The following is a 27,610-nucleotide window of genomic DNA, read 5'->3' on the forward strand; positions in this document are numbered from 1 at the left end:
CAGACCAGACTCAGCAGTGACGACAGGGGCTGCGGTGCACACCATGGCCAGGCTTCTATCGAGAGGCACGGATGCCAGAACAGGGCTCGTGCCAGCCGATGCCCCCTCCCCCGGGCGGCTTGCTGTCGGCAGCGCGTGTGGGGACGGGAGGGGCGCCCCGTGGCGGCAGGCCTCTGAGCCGCATGTCACAGCGGTGAGCCTGCGAGCCAGGGTGGCTTCAACTCCCTGTCTCCTGCCCTTCCAATGTCTTTCCAAGAACCTAATCCCTGAAATAAACCCATCTCTACTCTAAATGCTCGTGGAGTTTTGACCTTTTTTAAAAAAAATATTTATTTTATTTTGAAAGTGAGAACAAGTGGTGGAAGGGCAGAGGGAGGGAGAAAAAGAGAGAATCCCAAGCAGGCTCCACACTGGCAGTGCAGAGCCCAACACGAGGCTTGAACCCACAAACTGAGATCATGACCGGAGTCGAAACCCAGAGACAGAAACTTAACCGACTGAGCCAGCCAGGCGCCCCAGTTTCTGCTTCTTGTAGTGAACCTTAAGGGCTACATCAACAAAAACGATCTTATAAGATGATGAAGCACATTAGTTTACTTGTTAAAGAAGGTAATTATTAAAAGCCCCTCCTGCCCTTGGCTTTTTAACTGTAATCTCCCTACGCAAACGTGGGTCCTGCTGGGCGGCTCCGTGGGGGCTTTACTCACCGTGGGGATAAAGGGCTCATCAGGCGCACAGTGGTAATTCTGTAACAAGGCCTGAAGCTGCAGCGAATTTAACTTAAAGCAGGTGCTGTTTATATTTGGGGTGTCCTCAGGAGCGTATTTATCCATTGTGAGCAAAGTGGTCGCCTGGTTAGAAGAGTAAACAAAAGGAGACGAAACTCAGAAGTAATTTGTAACTATTCCCCTATACATGATATTTAAGACCATAAGAACTTGCTAAATTCATTTTGAAATGCAGAATGTTTTTAAGTAAACACATTTCTATTAACATTGACCTGAAAAACATTGGCTAGTAGAGGTTTTAGATGGCTTCTTAATGTTCCTGAAACATACATTTATATTTTACTAAAATACAGAAATGTAAATGACATTCAATTATTTATGTTCACAAAACATTTAAAATAAAAGTCTGAGAAATTTACATATTTACATAACCATTCCGATAACCAATCCGTGGGGTCTGAATGAAGTTGCACTGCAATGACCCTTCCTAGAAGCAGCCCCTGAACCACAAGGAGGGTACTAGCCTCCTTCTGTACTAAATTACTTTATTTTTAAAAAATTTTTAATGTTTTATTTATTTCTGAGAGAGAGAGAGAGAGAGAGACACCAGGGGAGGGGCAGAGAGAGAGGGAGACACAGAATCCGAAACAGGCTCCAGGCTCCGAGCTGTCAGCACAGAGCCCGACGCAGGGCTCGAACCCACGAACCGTGAGATCATGACCTGAGCCGAAGCCTGACACTTAACTGACTGAGCCACCCAGGTGCCCCACTGAATTGCTTCAAAAGAGATTGAGAAAGTGAGGAAAAACATAGAATTCTACTCTGTGATAACAGTAAAAGTCTTGGGTTTGAGCTTGTGGATCCTCGTTTCCTTGATTGTGGAGCCGTAGTTTCTGGTCCTGGGCTGTGCAAGGGCTCCCGGGGAACGGCCGGGCCCGCATGGTCGTGTGCGCCTCGGTCCCCTTCTTCTCCTCGCCTCCGTCCTTTGGGAGGTGGTGACTGCCGAGAGCCGTGCCCAGCCCCTTCTCCTTACCCTCTGTGCATCTGCTACGGGCTTTGCTTTGTGCGCTCCTGACTCCATGTGCTGAGGAGCAAACGATTACCTAGTTTTAAGCTGGAATCCATCTTGCAGGAAAGACTTTTATGAAATACACCTACCGGTCTCAGTAAAAAGCAGCTCTGAAGGACATTTATGCTACTATTTACGCTACAACCTGTCGTGGGCCGAACCACGTCCCCTGAAGGTCATACGCTGCAGTCCTCACCTCGTCGCGTCACAATGGGACCGTTCTAGGAGACGGGTGATGACGGAAGGGAGGACGGCAGGCCTAACGTGACCGGTACCCTTACCACAGGGCACATCTGATACACGCACACACACGGGAGAACAAGCCAGAGAACCACCTTGCTGACACCTTGACCGAGGACTTCTGGCCTCCTCAACTGTGAGACCGTGTCTGCGGTCCAAGCACCAGGCTCGTGGTACTGTGTTACAGTGACCCAGACAGACTGGTACAGCACGGCGTCTTTAGCTGTGCACACACAAAACCCCACGGGGGCTCACTGAGGATGTGCTGAATCCTGGTTCCCACCCGGGGCCGAATTAGAGGCACCTGTAATGACATCCATGAACCTGAAGAAGGGAGCATCGGCTCGGCCCACCTGCACTATCCGGCTCAGGTGACAGTCGGCTGCCAGCTCTAAGCCCTGCTTCTCTGCCCAGGCCTCCACGTGTCCCAGCTGCTGGCGGATGATCGCCCCCCAGTAGTGAGAGCACAGCCCCGACTCGGGGTCGGTCACCAGTCTGTTGAAGAGCCACATGTTGATGAAGTGGAAGAGCTGAGAGAAGAGCTGGATGGTCAGAGCGGCATTGACCCTGCACCGCCGCAGCAGCGACATCGCTCCCGTGAGCGTGTGCAAGACGTCATCTGTGCAGATACGGGACCAAAAAGAAGAGCGTGTGAATCAACGGTGCACTTTAGAAGATGGTAGTTACGTTAATACCTAGTTAGTCACCTTTAAAATACCAATCTATTCAAAGAGGAAGCAGTCACAGGCTCATAAACATATACAGATGTTCCTACACTTACTGATGTTCACTCCAAGAGACTTTTTGAAAAAGTACGACATACCAGAGAGCTACTTTTCTATGTGTGTGACTGCTTTTTGTTTACTCTCTCTTTTTTTTGTAGCATTTATTAATTTTTTTTTAGAGACAGGGAAAGGCAAAGCATGAGCCGGGGAGGGGCAGAGAGAGGGAGACACAGAATCTGACGCAGCTCCAGGCTCTGAATTGTCAGCACAGAACCCGACGTGGGGCTCGAACCCACAACCGTGAGGTCATGACCTGAGCTGAAGTCGGCCACTTCATCGACTAAGCCATCCAGGCACCCCTGTTTACTCTACTTTCAAAACATACGTTTGATATGAGATTTAAAAATTTTTTTTTACTTAAATCCAAGTTAGTTAACATACAGTTTAGTAGAGGTTTCTGGAGAAGAACTTGATGATTCATCACTCACATAGAACACCCAGTCCTCCTCCCAACAAGTACCCTCCTCAATGCCCATCACCCACCTATCCCATCCCTCCCCGACCACCTCCACTCCAGCAACCCTCAGTCTGTTCTCTGTATTTGAGTCTGATTTGTCTCCCTATTTGTAGCTTATTTTTCATTCTCTTGCCCTAAGTTCATCTCTTGTGTTTCTTAAATTCCACGAGTGAAATCATACGATATTTTCTAACTTATTTTGTTTACCATAGTACTATTATTATACTATAGTATATTTAGTATTATTATTATAATACTCTATTTCCATCTGTGTTGTTGCAAATGGCAAGACTTAATTTTTTTTTTTTTTTAATCACTCAGTAATATTCCATTGTATATAGATACCACATCTTCCTTGTCCGTTAATCAGTTGATGGACATTTAGGCTCTTTCCATACTTTGGTTATTGTTGATAGTGCTGCTATAAACATTGGGATGCATGTGCCCCTTCGAATCAGCATTTTTGTATCCTTTGGATAAATACCTGGTAGTGCAATTGCTGGGTTGTAGGGTAGTTCTGTTTTTACTTTTTTGAGGAACCTCCCTAGCGTTCTCCAAAGCAGCTGCACCAGTGTGTGTGCATTACCAGCAATGTGCAAAACGGTTCCCCTTTCTCCACATCCTTGCCAGCATCCGTTGTTTCCTGAGTTGTAAATTTTAGTCATTCTGACAGGTGTGTGGTGGTACCTCACTGTGGTTTTGATTTGTAATTCCCTGATGATGAGCATGTTTTCATGTGTCTTACCCATCTGGATGTCTTCGTTGGAAAAGTGTCTGTTTACGTCTTTTGCCAATTTCTTCACTGAATTATTTGTTTTGTGGGTGTTGAGTTTAAGTTCTTCACAGATTTTGGATACTAACCTTTTATCTGATAGGTCATTTGCAAATATCTTCTCCAATTCTGTAGGTTGCTTTTGGGTTTTGTTGACTGTTTCCCTTGCCGTGCAGAAGCTTTTTATCTTGATGAGATCCCAATAGTTCACTTCTGCTTTTGTTTCCCTTGCCTCTGGAGACATGTCAAGTGAGAAGTTGCTGCAGGCAAGGTCCAAGCGGCTGTTGCCTCTGTTCTCTTCTAGGATTCTGATGGGTTCCGGTCTTACATTTAGGTCTTTCATCTATTTTGAGCTTATTTTTGTGTATGGTGTAAAGGATGGTCCAGGTTCATTCTTCTGCATGTCGCTGTCCAGTTTTCCCAACACCATTTGCTGAAGAGACAGTCTTTATTCCAATGAATATTCTTTCTAGCTTTCTCTAAGATTAGCTGGCCATAACGTTTGTGGATCCATTTCTGGGTTCTCTATTCCATTAATCTGAGCGTCTGTTCTTATGCCAGTACCAGACTGTCTTGATGATTACAGTGTAGTAATACAGCTTCAAGTCCAGAATTGTGATGCCTCCAGCTTTGGTTTCCCTTTTTATTACTTTGGCTATTTGGGATCTTTTCTGGTTCCATACAAATTTTAGAATTGTTTGTTCTAGATCTGTGAAGAATGCTGGTGTTATTTTGATATGGATTGCACTGAATACGTAGATTGCGTTGATAGTATTTGACATTTTAGCAGTATTTGTTCTTCCAATCCAGGAGCATGGAATGTTTTTTCCATTTCTTTGTCTCTTCCTCAATTTCTTTCATAAGCTTTCTACAGTTTCAAGCATATAGATTTTTCACCTCTTTGGTTAGATTCATCCCTAGGTATTTTATGGTTTTTGATGCAGTTGTAAACTGGATCAATTCTTTGATTTCTCTTTCTACTGCTTCATTATTGGTGTATAGAAATGCGGCAGATTTCTGTACACTGATTTTATATACTGTGACTTTGTTGAATTCATGTATCAGTTCTAGCAGTTTTTTGGTGGAGTCTTTTGGGTTTTTCACATTCTGCGAAGAGTGGAAGTTTGACTTCTTCCTTGCGGATTTGAATGCCTTTTCTTTTTGTTGTCTGTTGAGGCTAGAACTTCCAACACTACCTTGAACAATAGTGGTGAGAGTGGACATTGCTGCTGTGTTCCTGACCTTAGGGGGAAAGTTATCAGTTTTTCCCCATTGAGGATATTAGCTGTGGGTCTTCTATATAAGGCCTTTATGATCTTGAGTTATGTTCCTTCTATCCCTGTTTTCTTGATGGTTTTTAATTAAGAAAGAATGCTATTATTTTGTCAAATGCTTTCTCTGCATCTATTGAGAGGATCATGTGGTTCTTATCCTTTATTAATGTATCACACTGATTGATTTGTGGATAATGAACCAGCCCTGCAGCCCAGAAATAAATCCCACTTGATCATGGTGAATAACTCTTTTCATGTATTGTTTGATTTGGCTTGTTAGTTTCTTGCTGAGAATTTCTGCATCCAAGTTCATGAGGGAATTGGTCTGTAGTTCTTTTTAGTGGTGTATCTGTCTGCTTTTGGAATCAAGGTAATGCTGGACTCCTAGAAGAAGTTTGAGTTTTCCTTCCATTTTTGTTTTTTGGAAAAGTTTAAAAAAAAATAGGCGTTAACTCTTCTTTAAATGTTTGGTAGAATTCCCCTGGAAAACCATCTGGCCCTGGACCCTTGATTATTAGAAGACTGATTACTGATTCAATTTCTTTAATGTTTATAGGTCTGTTCAAACTTTCTATTTCTTCCTGTTTCAGTGCTAGTAGTTTATTATATTTCTAGGAATTTGTCCATTTCTTCCAGACTGCCCAATTTGTTGGCATATAATTGTTCATAATATTCTATTATTGTTTATGTTTCTGTGCTGTTGGTTATGATAGCTCCTCTTTCATTTGTGATTTTATTTGCATCCTTTCCTTCATCTTTTTGATAAATCTGGATAGGGTTTATCAATTTTGTTAATTCTTTTAAAGAATCACCTCCTGGTTTCGTGGGTCTGCTTTACTGTTCTTCTGATTTCAATATCATTGATTTCTGCTCTTATCTTTATGATTTTGCTTCTTCTGCTGGCTTTAGACGTTATATGGTGTTCTTTTTCCAGCTTGCCTTCATGTGTACTTGAGACGCTTCTTCCCTCTTTAGAAGGCCTGGGTTGCTACAAGCCGCCCTCTTATGACCGCCTCTGCTGCATCTCAGGGGTTTTGGACTGTCATATTTTCATTTTCACTGGCTTCCATTACTTTTTAATTTTCACTTCAATTTCTTGGATAACCCATTCATTCTTTAGTTGTATGTTCTTTAATCTCCAGGTATCTGTGGTCTTTCCAATTTTTTTCTTGTGGTTGATTTCAGGTTTCATAGTGTTGTAGAGTGAAAATATGCAAGGTATGATAGGATCTCGATCTTTTTGTATTTATTTGAGGGCTGATTTGTGACCCCATATGTGATCTCTTCTGGAGAATGTTCCATGTGTACTCGAGAAGAACGTACATAATGATATGCTGCTTTATGATGAAATGTTCCAAACATATCTGTTAAGTCCATCCGGTCCAGTCATTCAAAGCCATTATTGTTGATTTTCTGCTTGGATGAGCTGTCCATTGCTATAATGGGGTGAAGTCTCCTATTGTTATGGTATTTATTGTCAATGAATTTATATTTATGGTTGATTATATACCTGGGTGCTCCCAACTCGGTGCATATTTACAATTGTTAGCTCTTCTTGGTGGACAGACCCCTTAGTTATAACACCCGTCTTCATCTATTGTTACAGTCTTTGTTTTAAAATCTAGTTGGTCTGGGGCGCCTGGGTGGCTTAGTCGGTTAAGCGTCCGACTTTCGCTTAGGTCATGATCTCGCGGTTTGTGGGTTCGAGCCCCGCGTCGGGCTCTGTGCTGACTGCCAGCTCAGAGCCTGGAGCCTGTTTCAGTCTGTGACTCCCTCTCTCTCTGACCCTCCCCTGCTCACGCTGTCTCTCTCTCTCTCCTAGAAATAAATAAAACATTAAAAAAAATTTAAAAAAAAATCTAGTTGGTCTGATATAAATACGGCTACTTGGGCTTTCTTTTGATGACCATTAGCATGATAGACGGTTCTCCATCCCCTTACTTTCAATCTGCAGGTGTCTTAAAGTCTAAAATAAGTCTTGTAGACAGCATAAAGATAGGTCTTATTTTCTTATCCATTCTGATATTCTATGTCTTTTGATTGGAGTATTTAGTCCATTTATATTTAGGGTGATTATTGAAAGATATGAATTTAGTGCCCCTGTGCCAGTTATAGAGTTGGTGTTTTGGGTGATGTCCTCTGGTCCTTTCTAGTCTTCGATGTTTTGGTCTTTTGTCTTTTTTCCACCCAAAGAGCCCCTCTTAATATTTCTTGCAGGGCTGGTTAGTGGTTACGAACTCCTTTAGTTTGTTTGTCTGAGAAAACTCTACTTCTATTCTGAATGACAGCCTTGCTGGATAAAGAATTCTTGGCTGCATATTTTTTGGATTCAGCACACTGAATATGTCTTGCCACTCCTTTATGGCCTGCCAAGTTTCTGTGGACAGATCTGCTGCAAACTTGATCTCTCTTCCCCTGTACGTTAAGGACCTTTCCCCCACCTTGCTGCTTTCCTAATTCTTTCCTTGTCTGTGTATTTTGTGAGTTTGACTATTATATGCCTTGGTGACAGTCTGTTTTTGTTGAGTCTAATGGGAGTTCTCTGTGCCTACTGGATTTTGATGTCTGTGTCCTTCCCCAGGTTAGGGAAGTTTTCAGCTATAATTTGCTCACAAAAACCTTCTGCCCTTTTTTCTGTCTCTTCATCTTCTGGAACTCCTATGATTTGGATATTATTCCTTTTTAATAAAAGTCACTAAGTTCTCTAAGTCTTGTATCGTGATCTTTTTCCTTTATTTCCCTCTTTTTTTCTGCTTCATTATTTTCAATAATTTCATCTTCTATCTCACGGATTTCCTGCTCTGCTTCGTCCATCCTTGCCGTTGTAGCATCCATTCAAGATTGCACCTCAGCTACAGCTTTAATTTCTGCTTGACTAGATTTTAGTTCTTTTATCTCTGAGAAAGGGATTCTCTGGTGTCTGCCATGTTTCTTTTCAAACCTACCTAGTATTCTTTCAATTGTGGTTTTAAATTCCAGTTCAGACATCTTACTTATACCTATGTTGATTAAGTCCCTGGCTGTCATTTGTTCATGTTCTTTCTTTTAGGGTGAATGCTTTCATCTGGTCATTTTGCAAAAAAATAAATAAAATCAAATTAAAAAATTAAAATTAAAAACAAAATAAAAATCCAATAAAGGAAGCTAGATCCTAAGTGTGTTTCAGTCTGCTTACTGAAAGGAACTTTATGGAATATTAAAAAAAAAAAAGAGAGAGAAACAAAAAAGTTTTAAAAAAGTCAGAAATTTAAAATCTTAAACCGTAAAATAAAATAGATTAAAAAATTTTTAAATTTGCTTTCTGTATCCAAGAGGGAAAAAAAAAACAACCCAACAATTTAAGCAAAGAAAACAAGTGAACCAGCAAACAGAATGAAACCTGAGTGAAATTACATCCAGTTTCCCCTAGAACTGAAACTGCGAAGCCCTCTATAGTCCATACACTACGCAGAGACAGGGACGTGCGCTGATATTCTGGGGGTTGTGTCTGGTTGGCGCAGGTGGGCAGGGCTTGGTGGAATGGCTCTGTTCTCCACTAGGTGCCGCCGCTACTTAGCTTAGCTTACTGGGGTGGATCAGGAGAGGTGGAAATGGCTCCCCCCAGCTCTTAGTCTGTGGTGCAAGAACTTTGCACACTTGGTGACCCGCAATTAAGCGCCCCTTTGTCTTAGGCCTCTTCTACTCCCTGCCTCTACCCTGTACGTGTCCAAGCCATCTGCCTGTCAGGCAGCACCTCCCGCTTGAGTTTCATCTCAGATGGGGTTGTTTCAAAACTCCACACTTCAGAGACCCCTGCAGCTTGGACCCGTATTGACTTTCTAGGGGAGGGTCTCACTGAGCAATGGCTGAGTGCTGGCTTGCCCAGAAGATGTCTGTGCAATTGCGGAGAGGCAGAGGTTCAGAGATTACGGCAAATCACAACACACAGCCGGTGCGAGGTTTCACTACACTCTGTCTGGTGTCTTTGTCTCAATACCAGCAAACGTGGCAGCTCTCTGGGGTCCACTGGGCCCTTTGCCTGTGAGGAGGTCCTACGGCCTCTACCAGATGCATAGTGAGAGCTAGTCTTAAACCAAACAGATGGTAGTTACAACTTCTTAAAGAATGCCAAACCCAACAGGTCATCTCATTTATTTTTAAAATACATGTTTCTTGTGCATATTGAGTATTAAAATGAAGTTAAACAAGAAGGAGGGAAGAAGGAAAGCAGAGAGAAGGAGGGAGAAGGAGTAATGGAGGAAGAAAGGGGAAAACAAATATTCTAACCTATTTTTGGTCTTTGTAGACTGTTCTCTTCGGGGTCATCCAGAAAAGCCGGCATATAATTATTCAGTTCTGACTGAAGACAATGAACCAGATATCTGAAAACATGTAAACAATTTTAATAATCTCAGCAGGACACACTGCTATTGTTAGACGTGGCATCACAGACGAAACAGTTTAAACTGTTTAGCAATATTTTCCATGTAAAATACAACAGTTTTACTCTCAGGATTCTTGAAACATAGCTCAGTAACTTCATTTTACTCAATCAACACATTTGGCATATATTTGTGCTTTTGATATTCATCTTCAGCTAGGGTAAATAAAAACCCTTAAAAATCTCTACGGAACAGTGTAATCTCCAAGAGCGTGTTCCTTACTTAAACGCCATTTGAACCAAGTGTGCTAAAACGTCTTGGGCGTCCAGTGTGATTCGACTAAGGTCTCGGTCCTGCTTAATGAAGTTGAGGAGCTCAGATGCATTGGCCATCCAGAAAGCAAGTGCCCCTGCGATATTCTTCTGTTTCTGTAGACAGAACACATTCCTATAAGCAACCTCAAGACAAATAAAAAGTATGAAAATAAAAAGGAATGCTCTTGAAAAGCTGCTGAAGATAGACCAGTACCTTCCCCTTCTCACCAAGGTATTTACCACAGATACCAGATATTTGCAAAGGAATTTGGATACATACATAGCAATGAAATTGCAACATCTTCTTGGGATTCATGTATGGATACATGGATCCAATTAGCTACAATTTACGGAATCAGTGGAAAAACAGAAATATCAAATCATGCGACTCCCAATTGGAGATGGTGCTTTATCTGGTAATCTGTGAAGTATACACGCATCTATCCATGGTTACCCACAGCCACCCTGATACTTGCAGTCACTGGCTGAGATGCCGAGCAACTCAGTATCAAGTACTGATCTATCACATCATCTCCCGACCACATGTGCAGGCCAGGCAACTTCAGATGAGATCCAAAGAATAGGAACCAAGGATAAACAAGAAAGAGGAGAAACAGAACTTTTGTCATTTCATATCCACACTGAGTGCATTAAGCAGAAATTATGAAATGCTGATAAAGGTTGCACAGTCAAAAAAGGATTTAGTGCTGCATGTTTCAGTTGCTGAATGAGTGTTATGAGGCGCCCGGTCCGGTTGCTGGATTTGTGTTTGGCATGGAAGCAGCGCGAGAGACTCAGCTAAGCCGACACAGCTGGGACCAGTTCCCAGCAGCGCATCCTACCTGATCAACCTGGTCTACTTCCTGGAGAGAAACAGACGAGGGGAAATCAAGCAGAACGAGAGAAAGAAACTTGTAAACAATCATGATAGTTAAAAAAAAAATCAAAACACTAATATGAAGGCACGACACGAAGGTACGACATTTAGTTATGTTATTCCCAAATTATACGTTCATTCACGGCTCTGCTGCATCTTGGGAAGTATATGACATGAGGGATTCGTTTTATGTTCGTACACTGGAGCAGTGAGAGAGGGCACTCCTAGTTTATTCAGGGGAGATGTTATACCCACGAACACACTGATCTCCTTAAAAGATTTCTAACACAAAGGACTTCTTAATGTCTTTTAATGATATTGTGTGTCTGACTAGTTAAAGGTACGTGAGATGAGTGTCTGTCTCTGGATTAACAGGATGAAAGAGATAGAAAAGATCAACATAAACAGTAAAAATAAGGCAATTAAAAAATGTATAAAAAACATAACTACTAAAATGGAGTAAACTGGTTTCTGAAAGTAGGTTTTTACAAATCAAAGCACTTATTACTATAGTTCTTTCCCCAAATTTTAAGTCCTCCAATCACATACTAACCCTAAATCTGAGGTCGAAAAGACCTGTTTTGATAATGATGCTCTCACAGACTAGTTCAAATTCAACAAGAAAAAGTCTATCAAAAGTAGTCTGAGGACAGGAGTTTCCCAATTTGAAGCAGGCTTCAGAAGTGCAAACATGATGGAAGACAAGACAATGGCTTTGAACCAGAAGAAAATTAGTAAGAGAGGAACAAAATGGTACCTAAATAAAATGACAACACTTTTCTATTTTCTCACTTGGGTAAAAGAATCGTAAGCCCATTAGATTCATATGCTAGCCACTCAAACCTAACAGAAACATTTCTTGAAAAATCTTGGCCATTGGAAACAATTCTGAAGGAATTAACAGATTAGTTAGCTCACGTTACCCTCAGAGAAAAACAACCAAACCATCTAATCATGTTGCTTAAAGATACATAACTCGAGTTATATATTTTATGGCTGGATAATGGCACTGAAAATGATTTAGGAAAACTTTTAAAAGATCTGAAAATTTACTTCTAAGGACTTTAAAGATTAAATCTTCAAGTTGTCTGTGATTTGGAAAACTGCTATGCCAATTTTACCAACTATAGATGAAGAGGACTTGAAAAGAAACACACCCTTCTCAAGAGAGAATACCCTTACTTCCTTAAACTTTCAAAATAGTTTTATGAAAGAATTTCAACAGGACTTTCATATTTGAGAAATGTTGTCATGTCCATCATATCTACACAAGTGCTATCAAAAAACCCAGAGAGTTCCTACCAGCAGCATATGCTCCTTATAAAAGGGCAAATGCCTCCTCATAGCCCTTACATAATTCTGAGCAGGGGGCCACCGGGGTGGGGGAGGGTTATGAGGGAGGCGGCTGAGTGGGCACAGATGGGGCTTTGCGGTGGGTGATAGACATGTTCTGGAATCGGAAGGGGTGGCTGCACAACAGTGTGAATGACCTAAATGCTGCTGAATTGGTCACTTTAAAATGGTTAATTTTACCTTCATGTGAAATTCACCTCAACGAAGTTATTTTTTTAATTCTAAGAAAACCCACAAGTGTCAGTATTTTCTCACAACTATCGCACTTTTTACCGTGATTGTTACTTTACCACATACAGTTTACCTTCCCTTATTCTAACACTTTTAGAAAGAAATAGAAGAAAAGGTTACATTCCTTTTCAACTTTTCAAGCTCTACAATTTTCAGGGCTACTTCTAACAGCTTTCATTTCAGAAAAGCCTCTCAAAGTCAAACACATAAGCGAACAGAGACAATGCGGACTGGCTTCGCTCACACATGCGAACAAGAAGCACACGCACCGAAGCAGCGTGGCCCGGCGTGCTGGCGCTTACCTGAATCACCCCCTCCATCATGCTCACCATCTTGTTGACTATGGCAATCACTTTGTGAGTACGCTCTGTAGGACTGACATCGGGTCTGTACTGGCTTGACAATACATACCGACATGCCATATATAATACATATGTAGGTGACAACTTAAAATGGACTGTAGAGCTATTAGTATAATTTATAATGGCAGATAAAAATGAATCTTCAGCTGTGAAAAGATTTCAAAAAAGAAGAAAAAGAAAAAAAAAAAAACAAAAAAAACCCATGAAAATCAGATGGAGAAAAATGGAACAAGAAATAATTCACTAACAATGGAATCTGAAATTACTCACAACTTTCCCTGAATTCAATGCTTGCGGGCAGTATGAGTTCAGGCCCAGGAGCATCCTGAGTTCTGAAAAGAGAAAGAGGCCATCTCTTAACCTCAGGTCACTTGGCCGGTAATAGTCAACTTACACAGGCTTCTGCAGCTGTTCTCAAAATCTCTACACAGTTCTTCACATTGTAAACAGCCCAATGATGTGTTTTCACATGGAAACCATTCAAATATTCAGATGAACACGCGGGGAGTGGTCCCACCCCCACGCCTCACAGACGCCAGCCCCTGAAGCATCTGCTTCCGCCAGGGGAACATATCTGACCACGACTCTCTATTATTCATGAAGACTTCGCGCATGGCGTAGGGACTGGGCTGTTGTGCACCTGCTACGGAAATGGTTTGAGTGACCACAAAAAGGCACTGCTGGGAGACACAGAGGAAAGCTAAACCACGGTGGGCCCGAACCTGAGCCCCCACACCTGAAGGAGAACAAGTGGCCAAGAGCCAGACGCTGCCCTCTCTTCTGACCCCCAAGAGGGACCCTGCAGATCCCAGCAGTCGCTCAGTGCTGGCATTCCTCAAGCTCACAATGAAGCACTCCATAAAAAAAAAAAAAAAAAAAAAAAGACCTCCAAATCACATTTCTAATTAAAGTCACATAAACTCCAGACACTTTTCATCGTCTAGCCTGACACTATAAAAACAAGGAACCACCAGAAAAGTAAACTGAGAGCAACTATAATCTGGAACACTTCTCAGAAGTAGCACTACACTAATGTTTATGCATTTCCAGGTATCCTGATCAAAGTAGTTCAAAGCTTAGGGGCGTTTCTGTTTCTAGAAGAGCCCTTCAAACAGTGGCTCACCCTGCGCCCATGGGGAAGACAGAAGGGTCGCTGTTCTGTGAAGTTTTCCTTTCAGTTACGAATACACCACATGGAGGTGTGCGTCCAGCAGGACACGATGTAAACCAGGATTCTGTGCTGTGTACTTGATCAAACAATGTCTGAAGGCTGTAAGTCAGCACAGAATTTCTAGAATGTGTAAGATGAACAGTCACCGATCCGATTCAGATCTCCTCACTGTCACAGTTATACCGTTCTCCACGGCGTTCAGCTTAGCTGCTCTTTCACACAGATGTGAGATTCGAATCTCAAGCAATTTAATTATTACTCTATGTTAGTCTGCTACTAACTATATTTTGTGTACAAGCCAGATAAGTCCCGCCGCCCTAACACACTGGCAAGTGATTAGGTTCCTTACGAGTTTAAATCTTTATCATTTTAGTTCAGCTTTAACAGAGATGATCAGGATAAACTTTCCAAAAATCTGTTCTCAACTAGATTAAGAAATTTAAAATTGACAATAAAAGCGAAGAAACGTGTATTGTGTCCTTTCCACAAACCTGACTGAAAAGTAAATAGTGAGGCTACAATGACTTAGACTGGGATGAAGACAACCACTGAGGTAAATACTGTAGCAAACAACAGAGAGGTCAGTAGTCACAGAAGCGTCACATGTGGTGAAGTGGAGAGTCAGCGCCACTGTCGGTATTTACGAATCAGTGAGGGGCTGAAAGGACATGTTCAGCAGCAACCGCTCATGCATTTATCCTGGATTCAACAGCTGCTTCAAAAATGAAGAAAAGAGGGAAAGAGCTGACAGTGGCCGCAGGTCTCTACGGCCACAGACGCAAGTGGCTCCTGCCCGACGGCCCGCGCTCCCGTCCCGTCCCCGTGCACTGAGGCCTCGACAAGAAAATACAACACCAGTCACCCCAAACTATCAGAATTGCTAGAAGAACAAACAAAATTCTTTTCACCAAATTATAGGCTTCAAAGCTTCTTATCTAGTCTGTGATTTGCAATTTGGATTTAACTCAACAATTTAGGTATAAAAAAGCTGTTACAGACAGAATTTAAATGCTCAACTCTGTTAACGTGTCTTTCTTAACTGCCACATGCATGGACATCTAAAACCACAGAGATCTTTTATCCGCTAAACCATAAACTGGGTGAGCCTTACCAACTGTCTGCTTCATCCATTTAAGAAATCTGGTAAAAATAAAAAATTTAAAATCTCACTGAAAAAATTAAATGCAGCAGTGATATTTTAAAGAACTGCATTCAAAAAGATTTTTTTTCCTTGACTAAAACTAGTATTTTTAAGCATGTTTATTTAAACAACTTAGGTTTTTACGAATATACCACAGAAGTATTGCTTATGCCCACACTGTCTACGTGAAAACCAAAGACTGAAAATCAAAGAATCACATTTCCATCACACTGTGACATCAACCAAATGATAACCTATTTACAGGTCACATAAACCCTCTGGAGACATCTGTGCTGACAGGATACAATCAGCCGTCAAACGGTAACATACAGCTTACCTTTCTAAACACCTTGTTCTAGGATATACCATCAGAAACAAGCACAGACACAACAGAAAGTAGACTTATTATTACATCTAAAAACATTAACACAGCCAACAAAAATCCTCATAACCAAAAGCCCACGATAGAAACAAGGTAAAAACTTGAGATTTCCATACGATCCTAGAAACGGAATTACTGTGACAAATGCTAGTAAAATCTTGTAGCATACAGTGCCCCCTATTGGAAGATGGAATATTAAAGAACTAGGTCAGCTGCCGGTCACCAAATTGGCACGTGACCTTGGGCTAGTCACAGGCCTCAGTTGTTGGACCTGGAAGAGAAGAGTTATTAGAATGGCTTCGAGAAAGATCCGAACAGATTTTTGGTGGGTGCCCCGGTGCCACCACCAACGACCAGCACGCGCAGTACAGGACGCAGGAGCTGTTTCCCCGCGGCTGTGTCTGTGTAGACGACCCTGCGGAAATGCCCTGCGGCTCCGGTTCACCAGCATGTGGACTCATCACCGCTTATTTAATGTGTGAGGCACTGACACCCTTTTCAACATTTCAACAACTTTAAAAGTCACAAGGAAGTAGAATTCTGATTACGGTAACGTGTACTTAAAACTCCTAAGAAAAGGAAATAACAAAAGGCAAAAAGAAGCTGTCTCTTCAAGAACAACAACAGAAGACGACGATATTCAGCTCCATCCATCTGGGCATGAAGACGCACCGCGTCAGGCAGAGACACAGTAACATCGTTAATTCTTCACTCCACTTCAGGTCATTTTTGGCTTTGTGTATTTAAACATATAAGGATTTCGGCTACAAATAGGTGAAATGATTAGTGTTAGAGTGTCTTCATATAAAAATAATTAACTACTAAAATCCTGTAAACACTTTCTGTCCCCGTGTTTTTACAGAACAGCACGTTTAAAACAGAAAGATGTTTAACTCGCAGTGCCTCCTGCTTCACCGGGACAGAGGGCACCGTGGATTCAGAGGGGCATGTGCAGCTGCTGACAAGGCCTTTTCTTCCAGTTGGGCAACACGAACAAAAAGTCATCTTTAAAACACTGCTACCCTTCTGTCGACGCCAGCCAGCCCTCAGGGCGTCAGTGAGCCGGACCCCAAGCCCTCCCAGGGTAGGCCCCCGGCCCCCCGCGACACAGCGCCGTCCCCTACCTGCCGTCGTGCCTGCGGGGGTCCTGCTGCTCCAGTCTGACCGTGGGCCTCACCGTCCCGCGCTCGGCCGTGCTGGGGGCAGCCGGCGCCCTGTCGCCGTCCAGCCTGGCGGTGCTCTAGGCCGAGGGAGAACGCAGAGCATTTACAGACAGCGAGCAAACCGGCCCCACCTGCACGGGCTGCCGCGGAAGCCCCGATGCCAGGCTGCCAGCAGGGGGAGGGGAGAGAGAGAGACGCAGGGGAAAAGCACAGAGCGGGAAAAGGCACGGCCGTGCCCAGGACGTCACGTGCACAGAAGCACGCCCAAGAAGGCAGGGTCGCTGAAGGAATAAGGATACACACAGCCGCTTTCCTTTTCAAAGAGCTACAAGTGGGCTTTCAGACAGAGGCGCGCGAAGTGGGGCGCACACGAGTGGGGCGTGCACGCAGCTGCTCCAAATGGTGCAGGACAGGAGCCACCATCCCAAACGCTCTCTCAAACCAGCACAGAGCTGGGAGACACGTCCGCTCTGCAAAGTCAGGATCTTTGTCTTCCTTGTTAGGAAAGGACTGAAAAATGTGCTCCTTACTGCTTAACACCCCACGAAGAGTTTAGTCCGAAAGCTGGTTTAGTTCTTGCCCTTCATCCAGAGAGGAAAACCCACGTATGGCCCGACACAGTCCACTGAAGTCCCTGCAAGCAGCGTGCGTCCCTCAGCACCCACGGCGGATGGAAAGGGCCAGCTACCCATGTTATTAAGAGAACAATCAGAACGGGACCATTCAACTTACACGAAGAAATTCACTGAACCAAAAATATTATGTAAGATTTCTCACTCTGTTTATCGTAGAAATTGAGCTTGACAACAGAAATCATTCTTGTCTTACTGACTAGAGAATAACTTTGGGCCGCAGCCTCACAGGTTTTCATGTTTTTCATAGAGGAGGTTATCCAACCTCCTTCATAAAAAATACCCCCTTTCATATGCTGTAAACACCTGACAGTGTTTTCATGTCTACAACGGCCGCATAACAGTTCACTGTGGGCTATCAAAGGTCACTGAACTCATCCTTTATGAGGCTGTTTAAAACGATCACCAGTCCACAGTGTCCTGACAGTCACGTCTGTAAACACACATATTCACGTATAATAATTACGTCCATAAAATCCAGTTATAGAAATACAACTGTTCGGCCAGGATGGCAGCACAGACTCCAAAAAACTGTTATAAATGGGTAAGGAGGGAATGGGACAGTAAGTTATGGTATGTTTGTAAGCTAATGTATTACAAAACAATTTTAGCTTGTTTTCAAATAAAATGATTACAAAATAATAGCCAAAGGAAGGACAGAACGGTATGTACGTGTGCAGATACTTACTTTTAAACGTATAAATGAACACACCCATGACACAGAGAGTTTAGAAAAGGATCCATGAAAATGTTATCAATAGTCAACTATTAATCGCAGATGAATGATTTTCATTTTCTTCTCAATTTATGGAGTTTTCAGTTGCGAGCACACATTTTTCTAAGAAAGTAAACTCTTGCTGAAGACAGCTGTGCCTGGTTCTGAGCACCCGCGCGCACTCTCAGGGGGTCCCTGCTGCGGTCAGCGCCCCGGGCGCCGTCGCAGCACAAGAACAGCAGCGAACGTCCTGAGTGGGCCCCTCACCCCCTCCGCAGCCACAAGCAAGGCAGCTAGCAGCTGGCAGCGCAGGCTGGCACCGAGAATCCAGAATAAGGGGCTGTGATGACGAACGACTCCTGGACGCTCAAGGAAGACCTCGAGGAGGGACGTGGAACTGAGGCGGGAGCAGGAAGGAGCGAGCTGCGTGAAAACCAGCGGGGAGGACGGTCGGGGAAGAGCGAGGCTGCCGGGGCCCGGAAGGGAAGGGGGCCCGTGTTCCGTGCGCCGGCCGGGTCGAGGGACAAGGTGGCAGGGCCGGAGGAGCTGGAGGAGCTGGAGGGAGGAGCGTGCGATATCAGGGATGAGAAGCCACTGGGGGCCCGGAAAGCAGGGCGGTAACAGGATTTAACTCTTATGTTGAGAACATGAGCCTGGCCGCGGGGAGAAGAGCGACAAGCCAGGGTAGCGGAACGGCCAATCAGAGGCCACACAACACTCGTGCCGTGTGACAACCGCAGCCGCTGTCACAGCATGTAAGCAGCAACGGGCCGGGGCAGGCACCTGTGTGCTACTTCAGATGAAGGCAAACGGAACGTGCGATACTGAACACAGAGGCTGAGAAAAGGAAGGAAGCAAGGACAAGCAGTGACGGACTTCTGGAATGACGCCACGGATGAGGCACCACTTACTGACGGGGAAGGAGCAGGAGGTTTGAGAAAGAGCGGCGAGCCCTGCTCGGGCTGTGGTGCGTGCGAAACATGCGCCAGACATCACCACGGCCGTGTCAAGCAGCCTCTGGGGTCTGGAGAGGTCAGGGCCAATACAGTCAAGGGTAATTAACACAGGTGTATTTTAGTTACTGACTGCCTAAGATCACCTAGGGAACAAGTGCAGATAGGCAAGAAGGGCCTTGGGTCTGAACTGTTTCAAGGTCAAGGAGTAGGAGCGGGGGCAAGAAGCAATGGCAGGCGGGCCAGAGGTGGACTGAGCACCGATGGCAGAAACCGAGAGCGTGACGCTCTGGGGGCTGAAATCAGAAAGCGCCCTCAGTTCAGAAAGAGGAGACACAGGCGCTGGACTGGACCGTGTGGAGGCCACCAGAGCCCGGGACACACACGGCCCCTCTGACGGCAGGAGCCATGTGGGAGCTGAGGTGAGAAGATGGGGTGACGGGAAGTGGACCGCGGATAATTTCCACAAGAAATCATACTCGGAAGGGAAGCAGAAAGCTGGGCACAGGAGCTGGAGGGCACAGTGCGGCTGTGAAAAGCGGGAGCTGGGGCAGCGTGTCGGCCCTGCAGCTGCTGCACCTTGGCCTCAACCCAGCACAGCCAGAGCGGCCCCTTCCTGAAGGCGGAGGACTCGATGCCGTGCGCCGGTCCTGGGCCTGAGCAGGCCGGTCAACTCCATGACTCCCGGGAGACACCCAAGCATCTGGCCACCCTCGTGGAGATGGGCAAGCTGTCCCTGGGAGAGAGCCGGAGAGGACACGGAGACCGGGGCCCAGCCACCCTGCATCTCAGCACAGCCAGGCCACCTTGTCGCCCGCTGGGAGCCGAATACGGCACCTCGAGTACCACCAGCAGGACCGGCCAAGGAGCAGACCAGGGGAGTCCAAACCACACTGTACAACCGTGAGCAAATAAGACGGGTGCCACTCCATCTGAGTCCATTACGTTTGTCACTGAGCAGGAGACAACCAGAATGAGGACACGCATTCCCTGATCACACAGACCTAAGGGACAGCTGTGGGGGCAGCGTGCCTGCCAAGGTAAGCTCACAGGTGCAGGAGAGGAAGGCCGCCGTCTTCAGGGCCCCCTGATGGAGAAGGGCGGGTTCTACGGGGGACGAGCCCGGGACACCCTGCTCGCAGGACATCACATGACTCCCCGCCCGGGGCCTCTGACGTGTCACCACGATACAGCCCGCATCAGGACAACCACAGTTAGAAGCCACTGTGAAGTCTGCTTTCCAGGAGCCCCAGGAGTCTGCTCCCCGCATTTCAGCCACGGTGCCCTAGTGCTGCCCAAGCTTGGTCCCACCAGGTGACGCCTAGCACCCACCTTGCTTGTTGGTAGTGCTGCCCCACTGTGAACATCTCCTCCTAAGTCGAAAGTCGTCTCCTGAACAATTCTGCCAGATAAAAAAGGAAACACACAGAATTAATAAGGCATCGTTTTTCTTAATCCAAAAGGAACAGCTAAATATCCCACTTCAGAGATCAAGAAATCACTTTATCATCAGCATATAAATCACAGAATAAAAACGCTGGTAAGTCTTTTTTTTTTTTTTTAATTTTTTTTTAATGTTTTTTAAAAATTTATTTCTAGGAGAGAGAGAGAGACAGCGTGAGCAGGGGAGGGTCAGAGAGAGAGGGAGTCACAGACTGAAACAGGCTCCAGGCTCTGAGCTGGCAGTCAGCACAGAGCCCGACGCGGGGCTCGAACCCACGAACCGCGAGATCATGACCTAAGCGAAAGTCGGACGCTTAACCGACTAAGCCACCCAGGCGCCCCAAAAACGCTGGTAAGTCTTAACTCTTCTTACTGCTGTATACTTAATACTCTCAGGATCCTATTTTTTAAAGCTCTATTTTAATAACAATAAATGGAAAAGAACGGTCAAAGAACAAGGCAAGCCGCTTCACCCCGACGGCACATAAAAGCGCACAGTGTACAGGCATCACGAGCCTGTGTGTCGACGCAGGGAAAGCGGCGCTGCCCCAGAGAATAGCACAGGAGCTGGGCTGCCTTCCTCCAAGAGGCAATCTGACAGGTTTCGAGAAGCTCCTGGGCGGCACCACTCAGGCTACAATACGGCCTAGGCAACACTCGCGTGGCTCACTCAGCTGGGTGTCCAACTCCTGATTCTGGGTTCATGGTACTGAATCCCACTTCGGACTCCATGCTGACAGCGTGGAGCCTGCTTAGGATTCATTCTCTCTCTTTCAAAAAAAAATAAATATATTTTTTTAAAAATTTAAAAATAGTCAATAACTTGAAGCAAGTTGTGGTTCTCTGGCACAAATGAGGGTAAATACAATCCATTAATCTCAGCCCAAGAGGGAGACCCAATAAAAGGAAAAAAAAGAGCCCTAAAAACATCTGAAACCAACAGGACAGGTTAGTGCTTACATTTCCTGGGCTTCTGCACAAGATAATCAAAGAGAATGATAACCTCTCTGTTTCCATATTTGAAAGACAATGGTCTCATTTCACAGCACTATGGTAACTTTAAACTTGTGTTTAAGCCCAATCTATAGACTGAAACCACAAAGAGATGTAGAAGTTCAAAACAACTCTTCAAATTAGAAAACCAGGTACAAATTCCTCCTCTATCTTGGCACTATAATTATAAAATCATCTTGAAATACAAAATAAGCGGCACCTGGGGGCTTAGTTGGTTAAGGAGCCAGCTCTTGGTTTTGGCCCAGGTCATATCTCACGCTTTCATGAGTTCAAGCCCCAGGTCAGGGTCTGTGCTGACAGCGCAGAGCTGCCTGCGACTCTCTCCTTTGGTCTCTTTCTGCCCCTCCCTCGCTTGTGCTCTCTCAAAAAATATGTAAACGTTAAAACAAAAAGTACAAAATAATATCACTTTAAAAGAGTAACCTGAGAAGTAAAAGCTTTCACTAATAGTTAACATCTTCTCACCTATCTTTTGTTACCAAGATATTTAAAAAATAGAGAAACTATTCTCCTGGTTTCTAATGGTTTGAATGGGAAATTCAGTTTATTGTCTCTGGAAATGCAAACAGAAGTATGATACTTCAACCCCCTCTGTCATCTATCAAAGCCACATACACACCTTACCCATCCCTAACTCCCTCTTATGGATGTAGAGAGATACAGGCAAAGCCTTCTTGACTCCACCTGTAATTATCATCCTAGATGACAAATCCCCTCAACATCACACAAAGCTCATTATCTTTTTCCCCAAAGCTGATAAAGCTTTAAAATTTAATATGGACTCATTTGTACTGCATTCTGAATATGCTAAGTGATTACGAAGTGACTTTATTCATGACTCTGATGATTTTACTTAGGTATGATCTTTGAGAGTAAGATCAGGTCTTGTTCACCTCAGCACTCAGAGCACAATGACACATGACACAGGTGCTCAATGAATACAGACTAGAAAAATACCCAGTGAATAGGTGAATGAATGAATAAAATCCCCACACTGACCATCTACATCAAATTATGCTACCCTGCCAGTATACCATTCACTAAGGCTTTGAAAAACAGACCCTGAAACCTGCAATTAAGAACACATGCATCGTGTATCGCATGAGGAACTAAAAAAAGAAGAACAAAGCCCAAAGTTACTGGAGAGAAGGAAAAATAAAATAAAATCAAAAATGAAAAGGAGACTTTATAACTAATACCCAGAAATACAAATAGCATAAGAGCCTACTATGAAAAAAAACTAAATGCCAACAAATTGGACAATCTCAAAGAAATGGATGAGTTCCTAGAAACATTCCCACAAACTACCAAGACTGAATCAGGATGAAATAGAAAATCCGAACAGACCGATTACTAGTAAAGAGATTGAATCATTAGTCAGAAACCTCACAACAAACAAAAGTCCAGGACCAGATGGCTTTACTGGTGATTTCTACCAAATATCCAAAGAGGAACTTATAACAATCCTTCTCACACTCTTATAAAATATAAAAGAGGAGGGACCTTTTCAAACTCATTTCACGAGACCAGCATTACCCTGGTACCAAAATCAGAGAAAGGCACTACAAGAAAAGAAAATTAAAGAATATCCCTGATAAACACAGGTGCAAAAATCCTCACCAAAATATTAGCTGTGGGGAATAAGTTTAAGAATTCCCTGAGCTTCAGATCATGATCTCACGGTTCAAGCCCCACATCGGGCACTGTGGTGACAGCTAGCTCAGAGCCTGGAGCCTGTTTCAGATTCTGTGTCTCCCTCTCTCTCTGACCCTCCACTGCTCATGCTGTCTCTATCTCTCTCAAAAATAAGTAAAACATTAAAAAAAAAAAAAAAGAATTCCCTGAGCTTGCACCAATGGGTTAACAGGCTTAGGGCTGGAAACTACCACAGGGCAAGAGAGTCCAAGAGCAGGTAGAGGCGGAAAGCCCCTGCAGCAGGGTGAAAACGTCCAGAGCTAATTAGCGAGAAAAATGCCCTGTTAACCCTGAGGTGGCATGCTCTATCTTAGCCCCTGGACAAGTTAAGAAACTGATGTGGTGCCTGGTGCCTACAGTTAACAGTCATCTGCTTGGTGCCGCGATTTTGTTTTGTACTGATCCAAACTCCCAACACCACACATCTTTGAACCCTCCTTTCGCTCACACACACGAGCTAATGATCACGGTTTCACTGTCTCTTTCTGCACGTCCACCACATTTGTAAGCCTTCTGATCCTAATAAATATGAAGTGAGGACCCTTACTCGGGGCTCTTTTCTCCTCCTGGACATTAGCCTCTCTCATATTCAATTCTGCATCTGCTTTCTTGCTGGACAAGAGAGAACTCCAGACTCAAAGCCTGCAACAATTAGCAAACTGAATTCAACAGTATATTAAAGGGATCACACCATGATCAAGTGGGATTTATTCCAGGGATGCAAGAATGACTTAATGCCTGCAAATCAGTCAATATGATACACAATATTAACAAAATAAAGGATAAAATATGATTAACGCAATAGATGCAGAAAAAGCATCTGACAAAATTTAACATCATTTATGACAAAAACTCCCAACAATACGGGTATAGAGGGAATGTACATAAGAAAGGCCATACCTGCCATGAACACAGCTAACGGCACACTCGATGGTGAAGAGCCAAAAGCTCTTCCCCTAAGAGCAGGAACGAGACAAGGATGCCTACTCTCACCACTTTAACACAGTTCTGGAAGTACGAGACACAGCAATTAGGCAAGAAAAGAAATAAGAGGCATCCATACTGGAAAGGTAGAAATAAAATGTCACTATTTGCAGACTACATGGTATTATCTACAGGAAACCCTAAACACTCCATCAAACAAGTGTTTAATAAATGAATTCAGTAAAGTTGGAGGCCACAAAATACAAAAAAAAATAAGTTGCATTTCTATACACTAATAGTGAACCACCAAAAAGGCAAATAAGTGAATAATCTCACTTACATTTACATCAAAAAGAATAAAATACCTAGGAATAAATTTAACTGAGGTAGAAAACCTGTATGTTGAAAAGTACAAGCCATTAATGAAATAAATTGAAGAAGACAGAAGAAAATGGAAAGTTATTCCATGTTCACGGACTGGAAGAAATATTGTTAAAATGTGCATACCGACCAAAGCCACGCACAGACTCAATGCAATCTTTATCAACATTCTGATGGCATGTTTTTACAGAAACACAACATAGTAAAAACCTGGTATAGAACCACCACAGAATACTCCGAGTAGCCAAAGCCATCTTGAAAAAAAGAACACAGCTGGAAGCATCATGCACAGTGATTTTAAACTACACTACAAAGCTACAGTAGTCAAAAAATAATACTAGCATAAACCCTGACCAAGAAAAGCGCAGATCAATATAACAGAATAGAGCCAAGAAATAAACCTACATATATATACGGTCAATTAATTTACAACAAACATGTCAAGAATATACAATGGGGAATGAAGAGTCTCTTCAATAAATGCTTACTAGGAAAACTGGGCCGCCACATGCAAAGGAATGAGATGGAACCATTATCTTACCCTAAACACAAAAATTACCTCAAAATGGATTAAAGAATGAACCTGAGACCTGAAACCATTAGAAAACTCCTAGAAGTAAACATGTCTGGCTCCTTGGTCCTGGTGATTTTTGGATCTGGCACCAAAAGAGGATCACAGCAAGTCAAAAAAAGCTTCTGCAGAACAAAGGAAACCGTCAACAAAATGAAAGGGCAGTATCCAGAATGGGAGAAAATATTTGCAAACCACACATCTGATAAAGGGGTTAATAATTGACATATGTAAGGAAATCACAAAACTCAATAGAAAACAACCAAAACAATCCAGTTAAAACATGAGCAAAGAATCTGAAGATATTTTTCTAAAGAAATACAGATGGTCGTCAATTAGTGCATGAAAAAGATGCTTGCTACACTAAGCCATCAGGGAAATGCAAATTAAAACAACAATGAGGGGCGCCCTGGGTTGCTCGGCTAAGTATCTGACTTCAGTTCCGGTCATGATCTCAAAGTTCGTGGGTTCGAGCCCCACATCAGGCTCTGTACTGACAGCTTGGAGCCTGGAACCTGCTTCAGACTCTGTCTCCCTCTCTCTCTGCTCGTCCCCTGCTCACACTCTGTCTCTCTCAAAAATAAACATTAGAAAAAAACTCACCACAATGAGATTTCGTCTCACCCTGTCAGAATGGCTATTACTGAAAACAGTAACAAGTGTTAGAGAAGAAGAGAAACAATAGGTGCTGGTGAGGATGTGGAGAAGACGGAGCCATCGTGCACTGCTGGTGGGGATGCAGATTTGTGCAGCCCCTGCAGAAAACAGTATGGAGGTTCCTCAAAAATTAAAACAGAAGTAACGTATGATCTAGCAATCCCACCTCTGGGTATGGACCTGAAGAAAATGGAAGCACGGACTTGAAAAGCTGTATCTGCACGCCCAGGCTCACGGCAGCGTTAGTTACAACAGCCGAGATATAAAAGCAGCCTGTGTCCCCTGGCAGATAAATGAATAAAGTCGTGGCGTGCGTACACGGGTGCGCACACATGCGCGCACACACACATATGAATATTATTCAGCCAGAAGAAAGAAGTCTGCCATTTGCCACAATAGGGATAGACCCTGAGAGCACTGGGCTAAATGAAATAATCCAGACGGAGAAAAACAAATACTGTCCATCTCGCTTATATGTAGAATCTAAAAAAAAGAAAACAAAAGCTCATAGACACAGAGAACAGGCTGGTAGTTGCCCAAGGCAGAGGGTGTGAGGTGGGTGAAATGGGTCACAATGTAGAAAATTCCAGTTATGAAATAGAAGTCCTGGGGGCGTGACGCAGATCTCAAAGTTACTAAGAGAGTTAATCTTACAAGTTCTCATCACAAGTGGAAATAATATGCATATATCTGGTGATGGATGCTAACTGGACCGTGTGACCACTTAGCAATGTACACAAATACTGCATCAGCACACTGTGCCCCTGAAGCTAATATACGTCAACTATAGCTCAATTAACACACACATATACATACAGATGTCTGTGGGGAGAGGAAAAAAAAAAAACTTGGGTTATCAATCTAGAAATTTGTATAACAGTTTGACAATAGAACAAAATTATATGTTTATAAAGAAATGACAGTTCGTTCTAATCTATGGACATATGGGTAAGCACTGGCATACTCAACCGGTGGGCAGTTTCATGAGGTTTGTAGGAAAAGATGTAATAATAATAAACATAAAATTTCACAGCACCTTCCCGTCGAGGAAACCTAAGCCGTGTCCTTGACATGATCCCTGCTTCTGGGCAGAGATAGAACGAGGAGCCAATGCCAGCCTCCAAAGCAGGGAGCATTGCGGCAGAACGGCGGGAGTGATCTCGCCACAGAAAACCTCTGGGGGCAACACTGGAGGGCTCATGGTGGCGGCGGTACAAAGGTCGCCTGAAGAGGCACGCCTGCGCTTGGCAGTGGGTGCAGACCGTCACCACTGCCACCAGTGGACCCAGGAGCTGAGACTCAGGCATAAAGCACGGCTGGGGGTAACTGTGAGAACTGCTGAAAACCAACACAGAACACACCGGAAGAAACCACTTCATATGATCATGTCTCTGGGATGAGGGCCAAGAAGAGCCTCAGGCGGCAGCGCGGTCTGCTGCTGAGCGAAAGCAGCAGAGCTGAAGAAAAGCTGAGGATTAAAATGGAAGACACTACAAATAACAATAAAAAATGAAATGAAACGAAACGGAGCGGAACGAAACCATCGGAGCAGGACTATCTGCTGACGGATGAGGCCTCGCACGCGTCCCAACAGGAGACAGGACGTGCGGACGTGCCCGATAAATAAATACAACTTTAAAAAAGGAATATAAAAACAAGGTCCTCCCAGACGCAAAGTGGGTGGACGAGGTTAGACACACATTCAGCTTCAAGCTGGAAGGGCGTCCGACGGAAACGGACTTTCCGGAGTAGTCGAGGCACTTGCTGATTTTCCTTGGGGACTGACACTGAGGCGTGGGGCCTCTGTGGAAACATGGAGCCAGAGGTGAGAGGACCAGCCCGTGCCACGTGCCACGTCCGATCCGCCTACAGAGAGACGTCACATCTTCACTTGGACCCACTGCCTCTGATCCTCTTCCTTAGCCGGGACTCCCCACGACGCAGG

The 27,610-nt window shown here is 44.0% G+C and overlaps 1 protein-coding gene across 1 annotated transcript in view; it reads right to left on the reverse strand.

Moving 5' to 3' along the window:
* Nucleotides 1-27,610, reverse strand: part of AFDN (afadin, adherens junction formation factor) — a 116,307-nt gene that overhangs the window by 42,904 nt on the left and 45,793 nt on the right. The window contains exons 11-19 of the mRNA XM_077757384.1: nt 20,313-20,382; nt 16,642-16,757; nt 13,094-13,155; nt 12,764-12,969; nt 10,843-10,863; nt 9,969-10,114; nt 9,592-9,686; nt 2,391-2,656; nt 708-851 (exon numbers count right to left, since the gene is read on the reverse strand). Of these exons, the coding sequence (XP_077613510.1) occupies nt 708-851; nt 2,391-2,656; nt 9,592-9,686; nt 9,969-10,114; nt 10,843-10,863; nt 12,764-12,969; nt 13,094-13,155; nt 16,642-16,757; nt 20,313-20,382 (1,126 nt within the window). The remainder of the gene's footprint in view (nt 1-707; nt 852-2,390; nt 2,657-9,591; nt 9,687-9,968; nt 10,115-10,842; nt 10,864-12,763; nt 12,970-13,093; nt 13,156-16,641; nt 16,758-20,312; nt 20,383-27,610) is intronic.

The sequence above is a fragment of the Crocuta crocuta genome, unplaced genomic scaffold (assembly GCF_008692635.1).
Source record: "Crocuta crocuta isolate KB4526 unplaced genomic scaffold, BGI_CrCroc_1.0 scaffold506, whole genome shotgun sequence".
Lineage (NCBI taxonomy): Eukaryota > Metazoa > Chordata > Mammalia > Carnivora > Hyaenidae > Crocuta > Crocuta crocuta.